Genomic DNA, 16,439 nt, shown 5'->3' on the forward strand with positions numbered 1-16,439 from the left:
GGCCACAGCTAGTAATCTTATAAATTTATATTAATGAAGAATGTAATGAAAAGAAATAGGAATAAACTTTAACAATGTTTGAAGGAGGTAATGAAGAACAAAGATATTAATATCAGCATAAAAGCCAGGTTATACGATGTCGCAATTCGCCCATGCTTAATTTATGGATGCCAAACATGGACACTTAGAAAAGCGGATGAGGAGAAAATTGCGGTATGCCAAAGGAAACTGGAAAGGACCATCCTGGGGGTAAAGTTGTCAGACAGGCTAAATAACCAAAAACTCAGGAAAAGAACGGGTGTTAATGACGCCTTGAGGCAAGTTATATTGCTAAAATGGAAATGGGCAGGTCATGTTTGCAGAGCAAATACCATTTCATGGACGAAAATATTGACAGAGTGGCTGCCACGGAATAAGAAAAGGAAAAGAGGAAGACCACGGAAACGCTGGGCGGACGTTTTTACTCGAGTATGTTGACCTTTGTGGATGAGAAACGCTAAGGAAAGAAGGGAATGGAGAGAGCTGGGGGAGGCCTACGCCAGAGAGGCGAATTCTACCACAACACAACAAAACAAATAAGAATTGAAGACTAGCAGAGAGGCGAATTCTACCACAACACAACAAAACAAATAAGAATTGAAGACTAGCTATTAAATAAATGTAATGAAATAAAATATGTAATTTGTTAAAATATGTATAAATTTAATTATGTTCTGTAGTTTAATTATGTGAATGAATGTAATATGTATTTCTTTATTTATTGGTGGTAGAGTAAATGGCCTTTTTTATTTTTGTTTATTTATTTTATTTAATGTTTGGAGTAAACTATATAAACAAAGAAGCAGAGTACCGATCTTGAAAGGAATTATAAATAGAATGTGTCGGGACAAGGGTGCGTGGAGTACAGTGTGTGTGTGTGTGTGTGTGTGTGTGAGTATAGTGTGTCAAATGTTAAGTGGAAGGAATAGCTTGGGTTTGTTGCTGTGTACAAGGGATGCATATCATTTATTAACATTAGGAGTATACTTATTTACTAATTAATTTACATAATACATTAGGTCTAGAGGTTAGTAGCTAAGTTGTTAATGATAAAACTATCGGTACGATTATTATTTTATTTATTTATTTCTTTTATTTTATTGTACAGGAAAACTTACAGCTAATAACAGAAAATAAAAAAAAATGGATGTAAAGTAATCAAGTATAGCCAATTACAAGTTTTCACAGATAGAATTTACATAAGAAAGGAAAATGCTCACACGGGAAGTATAGTTAAAAGATTTATGAATAGTGTAGTCTAAAAATAGGAATGAGCAACACTGAAAAGTTATAGCTTAAAATATAGTGAGAGTACTTAAAATTATTGATTAGTAGTTACGGGTTATGTAACAAAGCTAAGCTTACTTTGGTCATAGTAAATTTGTTTATTTATTTTTATTTAAACACCCAGACACTGAAAAACCCTCGTCACGATATACACGGTTTCCTCACGATGTTTTCTAGTTTGTGACATTTAATTGCGTAATAGCACTGGGGTGGCTGCTGTCCATTTTCCGTTATATCCTATTTAACTCTTTACTATAGGTACCTACATAGATATTTAAATATATATAAATCATTTGTGTAATACTAAATTTAGATAATCTATAGATAGCTACATCGTCCGGGGAGATAAACTGCCTTCCTGTTGAAATTTATGTTTTTTGCGAGATCAAAGTTATTTTGTACGCCCACAGTGATATCTGGATTTCAGCGTTAGGGTTGCCACTGCGCACATTATTGCAGCAGGTCGATTCTGTATCTCGGTTGCCAACCAATTTAGCTAGCCTAGATTTTTTTAGCCACTGAGGAAAGTTGCTACGAAATAACCCATTCAATCCATGTTCCGCGTACTGAAAACTAAGTTTTTAACTGAGTTCATTTCAATTCGGTTGGCAGTTACAACTACGTAAGGTATACTAACGGTTTGGGCGTTATTTAATAGCAACTGATTCGGCGTGTATGTAATATACAAGTCGTGTCCTGACAACTATTATAAATGCGAAAGCTTCAAAAGAATGTAAGTATTTATATTTGTTACACATTCACGACGCGCCTTTCTTCTATTTGGAATGTACATAAATAATACAATGACTTAAGAAAATGTTACTTTTTTCGAATTAGTTTTTTCCAAGACATATTTTAACAAACGCCGTTGATCTCTTTACAGTCTTATGGAGACTTGCGAGTATTTTTATTGCATTTCGCTATTTTTAAAGTAGCATAATGGTTCATTTAGATAATATATTTAAAAAAAAAACGCGTGAGCCGTAACGGGACACCTTGCAGATATGTAACATCGAAATTGTTTTCTGTCAGTTATTATATTATATATATTGCATAATGAAAAGATAAAATTACAAATTTGTTCCAAAAATAAAAAATAAAATACAACGAAATGGATAACAATGCCTGTTTTATTACAAAAATTTTATTGTTACATACGAAATACAAAAATTCAATCATATAGCGTGGCGAAGCGTCGCCACGGCCTGTGTCGCCACGCCAACAATTAGGTTTACCCTCTCCTATAGATGTTTCACATCAAAAAGAAAACATTCAAAAACCCTATTGCAAACAAAAACCAAGTTCCTACAGACTTATTCACCGCGTATAACTATGGGTTGTATAAAACTACTAGCTGTTGCCCGCGACTTCGTCCGTTTTTGTTTTTGTTTTTCGAAAGACATGTGCCTCATAAATGTGGCAGCACTTTATGTATTTAGGATAGCTAAGCCAGGTGTAAAATCGTCTGTAGGGTCTGATAACAATATATAAACGAAATACTTATATCATAATAATTAACCTAAATACTTTACATACATATATAACTTAACACCTTATTCTAATTTACCAATAACAATTTGAACATACAAACATTCACACAAACATACATATCAACATTCACAAACTTACATTTACGATCGTTCCTACCGGTGTAATTCAACAATAGTCCATACCCATCTCGCAGTTGAAACGCACAAACTGCCGACTGGTATTATGACGTCGTCGTTTGCATGTAGGTAGTCGGTACACTAACCGCGTGCCGGCAGTTCGCCATTGGATTCGTGCATCAGTCGTGTCGCTCAATGTAAAACGAATGTTATTGTGTTTCTTATCGGCTCTAAACAATATTGTAAATATCGGAGTAAAGTGATTCTGAACTACAAGTGTGTTTAACATTTAAAACAAACCTAAACATCATCGGAAGATCATAACTCACAACGCATTGCCCCCCTAAACGTCAAACACCTTCTACCCCTCTCCCAAAAGAACTGAGCTTAATTTCGGAATAAAAAGCATTCTATATTAATTGTAATATGTGTACAATGTTTCGTGATGATCGGTTTAGTAGTTTTTGCGTGAAAGCGTAACAACTAACAACCAAACTTACATTCACATTTATAATATTAGTAGGGATAGGGATAGGGATTACAAATTGACAACCCTTCCAAACTCCAAAGTTACTTAGTTATGACGTGAAGGAAGGACAGCCAAATGAATATACTCTCCCTTTTTAATATTATTTAGGATTAAATCAAATTGACAGCCCTAGGCCGCTAAATAAACATTGCCCGCGTGTATTATAAACATTTCATCTCGTAAACCAAACAAAAATAAACTCTCGAGAATCAAACGGAGTATGGGAACATAATAAAAGTGAATTATTACATATTTTATACTCCTTTTATTAAGTGTTCTGTGTGGTGACGTCAGAGTTCAGGTGTCACCAACCCTTTTCTTCCCGCGGGTTTCGTACGAGGCGACTAAGGGGATATAACGAAGAGAGGGCAGCAGCGTTCTCTGTGCTACTACAAGCATCTACTGCGGTCACCAAACCGTCTGCCCAGCGTGCTGGTAATGGGAAAAACTTCCGTTGGAAGAGGAATTAGTCCAGCAGTATAATAGGCTATTTCGATTTAAAAGATAACAAAATTTTATAAGAAAAAAAAAAATTGGACAAATAAGAAATAAATAAATAAATATACTACGACAATACACACATCGCCATCTAGTCCCAAAGTAAGCGTAGCTTATGGGTACTAAGATAACTGATGAATAATTTTATGTATAATATACATAAATACTTATAATATATAGATAAACACCCAGCCACTGAAAAATATGTATGTTCATCACACAAACATTTCCCAGTTGTGGGAATCGAACCCATGGCCTTGGACTCAGAAAGCAGGGTCGCTGCCCACTGCGCCAAACGGCCAACGACATCCTCAACATCAAATTCCTTTCTACCAGGTGAGAGGGCATTAAAAAAATTTAAAAGAAATGGAACGATCTTTTACTCTGAAATAGAAAGCCGCGGCAAAAGTTGTAATAAAATCCATATTAATATATGTTTTTAATTTTTTTTGCATTTGTATTATTATTATTCGACATTTACTCTCACGCCCGTGTACAAAATGAATACCTACATATAGTGAGCCAAAACAATATTAATATACTTACTTAGATACATAAAGATTAATACACTTAAATATACATTACATAAATATATATATATACGAGCTGTTGCCCGCGACTTCGTCTGCGTCTGATTTTGTTTTTATCGTATTCAGTATCGCTAAGCCTTAAATGTGTACATGTGACTGTCAATTAATTATAGACAAATAATTTGCAATAAAATAAAATTGCGACTATAATTAAATATCTAAGCTATCCTATCTCTTAAGTTGGAGCAGACTGCTCACGGTGTGCCAATTTAATTTAAAATCGGTTTAGTAGTTTAGGAGTCCATCGCGGACAAACATCGTGACAGGAGATTTATATATATTAAGATATAGGGGGACTATCCTAGCCGAGTCCAGCTTAACCACTTTATTATTTTTATTATTAGAGCATTAACCCACCATCCTACTCCTTTTACAATTTACGATTATGAACACGTCATACTAACTTTTTGAAGTCTGTACCTAGTTACTAATAATATTTAATTCTTTAGGTGCCGCCAAGCGATTTACCGTTCCGATACGATTTTGCGTCGAAACTGTCTAGCGGTTATTTAATACACTTTCCATAACACTAAGGTTAGCCCGCTACCATATTAGACTGCATCAAAATCTACCAACAGGTGAGATTGCAGTCAACAGCTAGCTTGTAGGCAAATAAAAAGAAAATAACCCAGCCAGAGAGTCGCAGGTTCAAATCCTGTCGGTTCCGAAAATTTTTATATGCATTTTAAATTTATAAAATTGATAACTCCTCCAAGTGTAGGTAAAAACACTAATATATATATAAAAGAAAGTGTGTGGGTATGTTCCGTATAGGCTCCGAAACGGCTGTACCGATTTCAATGAAACTTTCAGGGAATCTCCGGATTGACCTGGCGAGTAATCCTCTAAAGTTTGGTGACGATCGGAGCACTCCTATTTTTAAACTGGCAAACTGTCAAATACCGCTTTTATTTACTATGATGATATTCTATTGTTGGGTGTACATGAGTGTAGATAATGATCTTCACACGCTCGAGAAGAGAATATAAGAGAATGAATACGGAGAGAAATAAGTGATTTAATATATTAGGAGTCTTAAATTAAAAATTTAATGATGTAAGTTTATTGTTTAAATAAAATAAAGCAAAATCTTACCCGGCAAAGCGGGCTGGGCACGCTAGTAAAAATTATAAAAAATAAAAAAATGAATAGAAAAAACTATCACGTTACAATAGGGACATATGGTCACGTTATATAATATACCCGTGTAACATCATTTACCTTATAATATTGTTATCGAAAATAAATACTTTATGCACTCGTTAGTTTATGATAAGGACTTATTATTTTTGTTCATTTAATGATAAACTACTCGAACAAAAACCTAGTTAATGTGATAAGTTTAATTTATACTTCGTTTGGTTGAATTATAAAGTTACTAGGTTCCTAAATAACTGTTCAAAAATGGATCGATCAAACGGCGAGAAAGCTTTTTAACTTTTAAACCTCTTAAGTCTTTCAAGCATTTTCTTTTAGATACACGTCATATTATTTTTTTAATTTAAATTAATTCCCCGCGTTCAAGTTGTTTTACTTTTTTTTTTTCGAGTCCGAGTAAAAGGTCGTTCCATTTAAATTACACGACAGATAAGAGATTACTATGTTATTTATTTGGCCGCTAAACCATGACAGATATGGATTTTCATACAACTTTTGCCGGAGCTTTCTATTTCGGAGTAAAAGAACGCTCCATTTAAATAATATGAGTTTACTAGATAACAGATAGACAGTAAGTTACAGATATTCCTACAACTTATGCCGGCCTCTGCTCGCATGTATGTGGCCAGAACAGTGATTTCGATTTATCTAAAAGAAGGATGTCATATTATGCTCAAATTTCAAAGCATGTTTAAGAAAAGTCTACTCTATTTCTTTTATTTTTTGATTTCCTGTTATTTCTTGTTTTCTTAACTTAATAAGGACTTTACTACCATATTTGCGGATAGAATCATAGGTAATGTGGTCAACATTTTGCTTATTTAGTTGTATGCGGAAATTATTTCCATGATGCGATACGTAAGATTAAATGTATGTTAGCATTTGTTATGGTCGTATGAAGAATGAGTTGATTACTGGAAATATTGAATGGATGTAAATGAATGTATAGATTGACGATACACGGGCCATTTGCCAATATAACGGAACCGTAAAAACTTACCTCTACCCTCCATATTTCAAGACCGGCCTTCTTTCCCGAATTCGCGAACGCCGGATGTACTTCTGGCATTTCTTCCTGTAAAAAAAAATCATTTAGACTTTTTTAAATGTTGCAATTTTTGATTTGAATTTTCATTAAAACAAACTTGCATTTTCGTCCATTATTCTCTCTTAGATATGTATCTAAACTTTATATATTTAAAAGTAAAGTATCGTTGTTTTTTATATAATTTTATCGTTACGTTAATAACGGGATCTATAGGTGAATGCAGGTGTACAGTTTCAGCTACAAGAGGGTATACAAAGACTATAAAGATAACAATGCGTTACACAGATAAAAACCACTTAAACGTAATGTACTCATAAAGAAGTGTACATATTATCACAGAATTGAGAACATACAAAACCCCCTTTCAGCCATTATTGCAAGCAGTGTATTGTTTCAAAAAACAGTAAAACGCTTCATACCAGCGTAATGTTGCTAACTGCGATTTAAGAAATCTATTGTTTATAAACTTTAAAGTATTACATGATAAGAAGGTTTGCTAACATTGCAAATCAGAGCGTGCTAAACAAAAAAAAAATTCAATATGCCAAAATAATCATATCCGTAAAAAGTATACAAAAATATGAGGGTATGGTACCATTGTAAGAAAATCCCAATATCACAAGGTATATTAGGTCATAAGGTGGATATCACATAGACGACAGACAAGATGTGGCTCACTTTTTAGATAGAAGATATCGTATCTCATAAACTTTTCCAATTTAATGGTAAACGTTTAAAGCATTGGAGGTAAAATAATTGCTGTCAAGTGTCAACTACTAAATGTAGTGAAGTGGCCAACCGCCTGTTCAAGAAACACTTCTAAAGTGGAGTGTTTTATGATGCTTCTGTATGTTCTTACTTCTGTGGATGCTATAGACTAAAAGTTGCTAATTGTAAAGTGACGGCCGATTGGCGCAGTAGGCAGCTACCCTGCTTTCTGAATCCAAGGCCGTGGGTTCCATTCCCGCAGCTGGAAAATGTTTGTGTGATAAGCATGAAAATTTTTCAATGTCTGGGTGTTTATCTGTATATTATAAGTATTTATTTATATTATAAATAAAAATATTCATCAGTCATATAAGTACCCATAACACAAGCTACGCTTACTTTGGGGCTAGATGGCGTTGTGTGCATTGTCGTAGTATATATATATATATTATTATTTATTAATTAAAATACGACTAGCGATCACCGCGACTTCGTCGGCGTGTTAGTAAAATATAGAACAATAGCTGCTGTTGTTTTTGTTTTTAAAGCATATTTTTAAGTCGATCATTCTAGTAAAAAAATCGGGTGTAACTTTTAAACTCAATGGAGTGGAGTGACTAACCGCCTATTCGAGAAACACTTCTAAAGTGGAGTGGTTTTTGATGCTTCAATATTAGCCGCGTACACGGCTTCTGTATGTTCTTAATTCTGTGGAACTCTAAAAGTTGCTAATTAAAAGATGACTAGCGGTCCCCCGCGACTTCGTCTGCGTGTTATTCAACCTTAACGAATAGAACACTGCTGTTGTTTTTGTTTAAAGCATATCTTTAAGTTGTGCGTTCTTGTGAAAAGTATAGATTGTATTGGATAAAAGCAGGCGTTAGTTTTCTATTTTTTTTTTTTGGAAAATAAAATGTAAATATAGTCTACGCTAATGAATGAGGGAAACTTCTGTCATCCTAGTCATTAAATAAATAAATCTAGCCCCAAAGTAAGCGTAGCTTGTATTATGGGTACTAAGATGACTGATGAATATTTTTATGAATAATATACAAAAATACTTATAATATACAGATAAACACCCAGACACTGAAAAACACTTATGTTCATGACACAAACATTTTCCAGTTGTGGGAATCGAACCCACGGCCTTGGACTCAGAAAGCAGGGTCGCTGCTCACTGTTCCAGTCGGCCGTCAAAATCATCAGTTGATAAATAAATAAATATCATAATGACGCAAATATTTGTTTAGTATATTGGTTTTATTAGATACATATAAGTAGCTAGCCCGTGATTTTTACGCAATTTATTTTTCGGTTTCGAAAACTACCGTGGAAACCGGTAACTTTCCAGAAGTAAAAAGTATCGAATGCCAATTATAGGAAAGCCAAACGTATGTAAGAAACAAACAGACTATCACCTATTACTTATCCGTAATAATATATTTATAGTATTATTATAGATAAGTAAGTAATAACGCGCCATTCTATAAATATATAGGATTTGAAAAAAAAAAAAAAAAAACTAGAGACCATAATATGCGCGAGGTTTAATGTTTATTTAACTATTAGTCACACTTTGTAGGCCAAGTTAACGTGACTGTCAGACAAGACGAGAAAATTGGCTATCGCGTTAATTGACTAATAATTTTGCTATTTATCGTAAATCTAGCTGACCAGTGCAATTTCGTCTGCACCAAATCGGTTATTACCGGAAAACACGAATAAAATGACATTTTCTAAAAATGAATCCTAGCTGGATCGATTTATCGCCGCCGAAACCCCCTGTATTCTATATTTCATGAAAATCGTTGGAGCCCATTCCGATATTCCAATTATCTATACTTATAATAAAACTGTAACTGGAAGATTTGTGTACATTTAATATATATATATTTCTTGTGTGCGTGTGTATGTCACTGAACTCCTCCTAAACGGCTGGACCGATTTGAATGAATTTTTTTGTATGCGTTTGGGTGGCATCCTGGATGGTTTAGATTCACAAATCAGCCCGAAAGATGGCGCTGCAGTCGGTATCTAGGTTATTTACCTATACTGCAACTAAACGGCTGATTTATTCAGGTACGAGTCTGATTTGATACTCTTTCAGTGTTGGATAAGCTGATCTATCGAGGAAGACTATAGAGTATATACCATCACGCTAAGACTAAAAGGAGCATAGGACCAATGAAGAATGTTTCAAAATCGGCCACTTAGCTTACGCCACGTGTGCTGCGTAAACGGTTAAAGTTTCGATAAAATCACGCATAAAAAAGTTTCTCCCTTTATAACAAAGTTCTAAAAAAGCCTGGTACAGGCGACAGCATGTCTATCTTTTAAGGTTGACTTTTACGCGGACGACGTCGCGAGGGACCACTAGTATATATATATTTCTTGTGTGCGTGTGTATGTCACTGAACTCCTCCTAAACGGCTGGACCGATTTGAATGAATTTTTTGGTATGCGTTTGGGCGGCACCCTGCATGGTTTAGATTCACAAATCAGCCCGACAGATGGCGCTGGGTTCCGCTAGTTTAATATATTTTGAAAACTTTGACCGCTTAATAATTGTTACCGAGTCCAAAACAGATTTTATTTAATTTTTGTCTGTCTGTCTGGGCATCATGTGAAAACTACTAAATGGATTGATATAAAATTTGGTACAGTGGTAGCTGATATCCCGGGTCAACATATAGGATACTTTATATCCCGGTAAACAATAAGTTTCCTCCGGGAAATGGTATGATTTTTTTTATCAATGTTTCTTCGTATCTCCGTTAAATTTGCACCGATTTTATTAATTATTTATTTTATTTGACAGTGCATACTACCAAGCTTGTATTGTCTAATTATAATGAAGATCTGATGAATATTGTCGGAGATCAAGGACATAATTCTTCACAGATAACAGCAAGTCCCAAGGCATATGGGACAACGATCGAATGCATGTGTTAAAAAAAATAAAAATGGAAGGCCAGATATTCAGATATTAACTTCAATACCCACAATGTTCAGGATGGCACTTAGATCTTTCATTAATTATTGAAGCTAAATACCTAGTTTCTTAGCAGTAATTATTTATTCTCATGACTATTATTCTTCCTTACTATTAAAGTATTAATTTTATAAAAGATATCATTAAAGCCCACCAACCTGCACAAGAGCAGTGTTGTGGGTTTGTCTCTATCCCTGTCTCTCCAAGGAGTAAAATAAAACAACTGGACCAACTCTAATACTGTATATTAAGCTTCTCTATAATTCATATTACTTGTTACTTTTAAATGACTCTACTACCAGTTCGGGATGCTGTCTTCGGCAGAGAAGACCACTGGCAAGAAACTCTACCGTTGCTCTTTTACTCAATCAATTAAAATAAGACTTCTAAACACAATTACAACATTGTCATATGTAATAACGCTAGGCCCTTTGATACAAGACATATAAGATAGATCAAACATAACTACTGTTATCACTTTTTACACCAGGACTTTTGGAACAAGTTGTTTGTACAGAGCACCCTCTGCTACATATACTTTCTGTAAAAAATAATGCTAGGGCTCCTAATATGATACCTAAATAACCCAAAGGATATAAGAGATACTTATACTTATCTGATGCAACATCAGGTACAACCATAGTACCAACAACAACATATCTCAACTTCATCGTCAGTATATAGGATTCTTGTTCCGCCACAACAATATTTTATTAAGTATATCCACATCAGGTACCACCATAGTACCAACAACTTTCAACAACTCCATCAACAGTATAATATACGACAGTTGTTCCGCCACAACAATATTTCATTAAGTATATTGTTTCCATCATAAATCATCTATTCCGAATTTGTAACGTTTTATCACCATACTTTTCTTTTCTCACTTAGTTAATTTAAATCCATGCTAACTTTTCTTTCCCGCCAATCTAACTTGTCAAACTCGCGTCTCCCGCCATAGATCCTATACTTTTCTTTGACAGTCTACTAAAGGCCATTATTCTATTTTTAATACACTATCAATGAGTATACAAACTATGATTTGTTGATATATTTAATATAATCATCTGGTTTATCATAGATAAAGTGCTGTAATTCCCTATTTCCTAACACATGCGTACCATCCTACTAATATTATAAATGCGAAAGTTTTTCAGGATAGATGCATGGATGGATGTATGTATGGATAATTGTTACGCTTTAACGCCACAACGAATTAACCGATTTGGCAGAGATACCTACAATATAGTCTGGAATAGCTCATAGGCTTCCTTTATCCCGGAAAAACAAACAGCTTCTGAAGGATAGGATCACTATTTTTTCCGCAATTGACTTTCAAAATCGGCGCAATGGAGTTTTAGATCAACGTGGTTTTTTGGATAGGCATAGTTGAAATATTATAAAGCTTTTAAATTATATTGGAATTGTCGGAATTGTTGTTTCTTTAAATTTCTATAAAACTGTCGACTATTTTTTGAAGTCGCCTCATTCGCGGACAAAGTCGCGCGGGTCCGCTAGTCATATTATAATGGTCTTAAAATAATAATAATTGACGGATAAAGCATTTGGATCCATCCTGCATGGCTAGCAAGGTCCAACGACAAACCTTTGATCCCCGGATTACATCCATTGACAAGGGATATTTGCTTGTCAATAAAGGACATGAATTTTTGCTAAAACCAAAATGTGTATGGTTTTTTAAATGGCAACGTGAGGTGATAACAAAGAGAACACGCGGCTAAAGTCCGTTTTCTATACTCAAGACCTTTTGACGACCTCCCTGGCGCGGATTCGTACCCCGCATTGGCAATTTGGGACTTTATAATTTCTGAATTTTCTCTGGTCTGGCCTGCTGGGAGCCTTTGACCGTGGCTAGTTACCACCCTACCGACAAAGACGTGCCGCTAAGCGATTTAGTGTTCCCGTGCGATGTCGCGTAGAAACCAATTAGGGTATGACTACCAGACTCCCTAACAGGTTAGCCCGCTACCATCTTAGACTGCATTATGTCTAGCTTGTAGTGGAATAAAAAATGAAAGTAAAACACAATATTTCTGTAGTCTATTGGATAGAAGCAGGCGGTACTTTGCGGTATTCCATGATATATTATAAAAATGAAGCTTAATTTGCTATACTCCGTCAAAAGTTCCGGGCACTCCATACATACAAGAAGTGTAACTATGCCAACCCCCAATATTCGTAATAGAGGATATGTAGCTATTATGATAGATGGTATACTCAAGGGCGCCCCTCCTAGATTGGCAGACCAATGCCATTAAAGACGATCGATACGAGGCAGAGGTTGCAAACCTATCAATTTTTCACGTTCCATTATGTTTGTTAACACTTCCTTTCTGATCATTTTATCAACGATATTATAGGTGATACATGTATTTTTTTCAGTTAATTAGTGACGCCAAATATTTTACGATTTTATAGTTGGTAGGTGTATTTATTACGTAGTTAATTTGTTTCTTATGAGCGAAATAGCGGTACCTACACGAATTATTTTGTATTTATGGCTTTGGTACTAATATTGCTAGCGTACCCAGCCGCTAAGCCGGGCTAGATTTTGCTTTATTTTATTTAAACAATAAACTTACATCATTAAATTTTTAATTTAAGTCTCATAATATATTAAATCAGTTATCTCTCTCCGTATTAATTCTCTTCTCTTCTCTTCTCGAGCGGTAGAAGATCATTATCTACACCCATGTACACCCAACAATAGAATGTAATCATAGTAAATAAAAGCTGTATTTGACAGTTTGACAGTTCAAAAATAGGAGTGCTCCGATCGTCACCAAACTCTACAGGATTACTCGTCAGGTCAATCCGGAGATTCCCTGAAAGTTTCATTGAAATCGGTCCAGCCGTTTCTGAGCGTATACGGAACATACCCACACACTTTCTCTTTTATACTATTAGCAGGATTTATATTATACTAGCTGTTGCCCGCGACTTAGTCCACGAGCTCTGTCTCAAAAAGCTCAACTACTATTAACTAGTTTTAGTGCTTGTGTTGTTTTTTTTATCTCAAGCAAGGGCCAGTCTTACAAAAATATGCACCAAATGTTTACCCACCCTGCCCCATAACACGATGTATATAATAATAGCCATCCTATAAAGTCCCAAGGTGACATCAAATAGACTTTTAGGGTGCGATCGGAGCAAACTCATTCTTTACAACTGTTTAAAAATGTTAATTGAAAGTTTTAAAAACCTGACCTTCAATGTAGTGTACATTATTCTACTAGTCAAACCGTTTCATTGGATACCCATATTGAAGAAGTTATAAAAAAATATTTTTCACAGTGGCACAGTGGGAAGCGCCCCTGCTTTCTGAATCCAAGGCCGTGGGTTCGATTCCAACCACTTCAAAATGTTTGTCTGATGAGCATGAATGTTTTTCAGTATCTGGGTGTTTATATGTATATTATAAGTATTTATGTATATTATTCATAAAAATATTCATCCGTCATCTCAGTACCCATAACACAAGCTACGCTTACTTTGGTTGGTTGACGTCGTATATTACGTTTTCAACAATTTAACTCGGAGAGCGGGCAGCGTCGTTCTCTGTGCTACTACTACCATACACTGCGATCACCATTTTCAGCGTGGTGATAATGAGCGAAACCTCCCGTTGGGGGGGTCACGTCGGGGGTCCCGTTGGGACTTGGGAGGTCCCTTTGGGTGGTCCCGTTGGGAGGTCCCGTTAAAGGCCTCTCGCCTTTATTGCAGCAGTGGTATAGGCCATTCAATGAAGCAATTAAACATAAGTAACACGAAGCGGTCATTTCGAGAGGCCGAGTTCGAATCCCAGCACGCACCTCTAACTTTTCCGGTAAAGACTTCTAACTTTTCGGAGTATTGTGCGTTCAACAAATTAAATTGTAATATTTTGAAATTGACAAATTCTAATATTTTGATTTTATTTTCCTTTAGTTCTAAGTTGACATATTTTAATATTTAAATCAATTGTAATAATAAATTTTAATTTGGATAAAAAATTTAAATTACGTAAAAAATAAAATTAATTTCGACAAATTTTATTGCAATGCATACATAGAGACATGTATGTATGTCTATGTGCATGAAGCAATTTATAAACAATAAACAATAATAAACATCTCTTGCTTCAACGGTATGGAAACCAGCACGCCTGAGAGTTCTCCATAACGTTCTCAAGGCCGTGTGAAATTTACCAATCCGCACATGGCCAGTGTAGTAGAGAACAATACAAATCGTGATTTTTTCCTAATAAAAAAAAGCTCAGTATACCTACGTCACTATCCTGTCCAAAAGCAACATTTAAAGACAAACCAACGAATCGAAAAACACTTCGCATATAAACAAATACGTAAACATGTACTCACGAAGTTTGTGTGTACGTGCGTTCCCTCCTAAACACGGAACTGGACTGAGTCAAATGACAACAGCGAGTAAAGCCGGCCGTTCTTCGGTATAATTCATTAGTCATGTATTTTTGTTTACGTTGCAGTCGAACGGGGATTCCGGCCAATTCTACAGATGCCTGTTTTTCTTTTCTTTTATTCCATTACAAGTTAGCCCTTGACTGTAATCTTACCTTTGACGGCCGACTGCGCAGTGGGCTGCGACCCTGCTTTCTGAGTCCATGGCCGTGGGTTCGATTCCCACAACTGGAACATGTTTGTGTAATTAACATGAATGTTTTTAGTGTCTGGGTGTTTATCTGTATATTATAAGTATTTATGTATATCATTCATACAAATATTCATCAGTAATCTTAGTACCCATTACACAAGCTACGCTTACTTTGAGGCTAGATGGCGATGTGTGTTTTGTTGTAGTATATTTATTTATTTACCTGGTGGTAAGTGATGATGCAGTCTGAGATGATAGCGGGCTAACCTGTTAGAGATTATGGTAGTCAAACCCCTAATAGGTTTCTAAGCGACATCGCACCGGAACACTAAATCTCTTAGCGGCACGTCTTTGTTGGTAGGGTGGTAACTAGCCACGGAGAAAGCCTCCCACCAGACCAGACCAGACAAAATTCAGAAATTATAAATTTCCAAATTGCCCCTTGCCTTGATCGATAGTAACTAGACGACATCGGTGAGTGTGCTCAGGAACTTCACAATCTTGTTCCTCCTTCCCCGTTCTACAACAGAACAGCGAGACACCGTGAGCGGTGGCATCCTTATGTGCTTTATTCCATCAACAAGCACGAAACGTTTTTTATCCACGTTTCTGATACGTGCCTCTAAGATGTAGAACGCCCTCCCGGCAACTGTTCCTGCCACGTATAACTTGAGTACCTTCAAGGCTACAGTGAACAGGCTTTTTCTAGGCAAGCGTGCTCCAACCTAGACCTCATCATTGCATTCTAACGGGCATGATTGTCGTCAAGCGCTGGCCTATCGTTAATCAAAAAAAAAAGACTAGAACTGGACTAGAACAAAGAGCTTCAAGCCATCTGAGCTGAAATTTAAGTATAACAAATATTATAAATGTGAAAGTGTGGTTGCAGCAGCCGATAGACTTGATTTTTGGCATAATATATGATAGATAAAGTTAGTTTTAAAGACGGCAAATAACATAGTACTTTTTATCCCTGGAAAACAAACGGTTCCCGTGATTTGTAAAAAAAACCTATTTTATTTATAAACACGACTCACTCGTTCTAAAAACACAGTCGTTCCGTTCCACAAGACTCACTGCCAAGGACTAAGTTCTGAGACCGGCCATGCGATACAGCGTGTCGCCTGCCGAGAATCATTATTTTTGTTTTTATTTTATGCTACAGCTAAACTACATAGATTCGGCAATCATTAAAATGTCCGATAAAAGTCTTAGTGTTTCAGTTAAGATTTTTTTTACTTGTTACAGCTAAACTACATACAAGTGGCAATCATAAAAATATCTGGGCTATAAAGGAATATGAAAGGAATATTTGTTTTTTTTTATCATTTCAATTTTAAATTTATAC

The 16,439-nt window shown here is 35.5% G+C and overlaps 1 protein-coding gene across 2 annotated transcripts in view; it reads right to left on the reverse strand.

The window, feature by feature from the left end:
- Positions 1-14,894, reverse strand: part of LOC120635797 (gelsolin-like) — a 40,665-nt gene extending 25,771 nt beyond the window's left edge. Inside the window, exons 1-2 of one of the 2 annotated variants that reach the window (XM_039906956.1) lie at positions 14,842-14,894; positions 6,709-6,783 (exon numbers count right to left, since the gene is read on the reverse strand). In XM_039906956.1, coding sequence (XP_039762890.1) covers positions 6,709-6,777 — 69 coding nt within the window. In that variant the 5' untranslated portion in view covers positions 6,778-6,783; positions 14,842-14,894. Of the gene's footprint in view, positions 1-6,708; positions 6,784-6,857; positions 7,010-14,841 lie in introns of those variants that run through there. The other variant, XM_039906955.1, reaches the window with a different exon arrangement.
- Positions 14,895-16,439: the final 1,545 nt, after the last annotated feature.

The sequence above is a fragment of the Pararge aegeria genome, chromosome 27 (genome assembly GCF_905163445.1).
Source record: "Pararge aegeria chromosome 27, ilParAegt1.1, whole genome shotgun sequence".
NCBI classification, from domain to species: Eukaryota; Metazoa; Arthropoda; class Insecta; order Lepidoptera; family Nymphalidae; genus Pararge; species Pararge aegeria.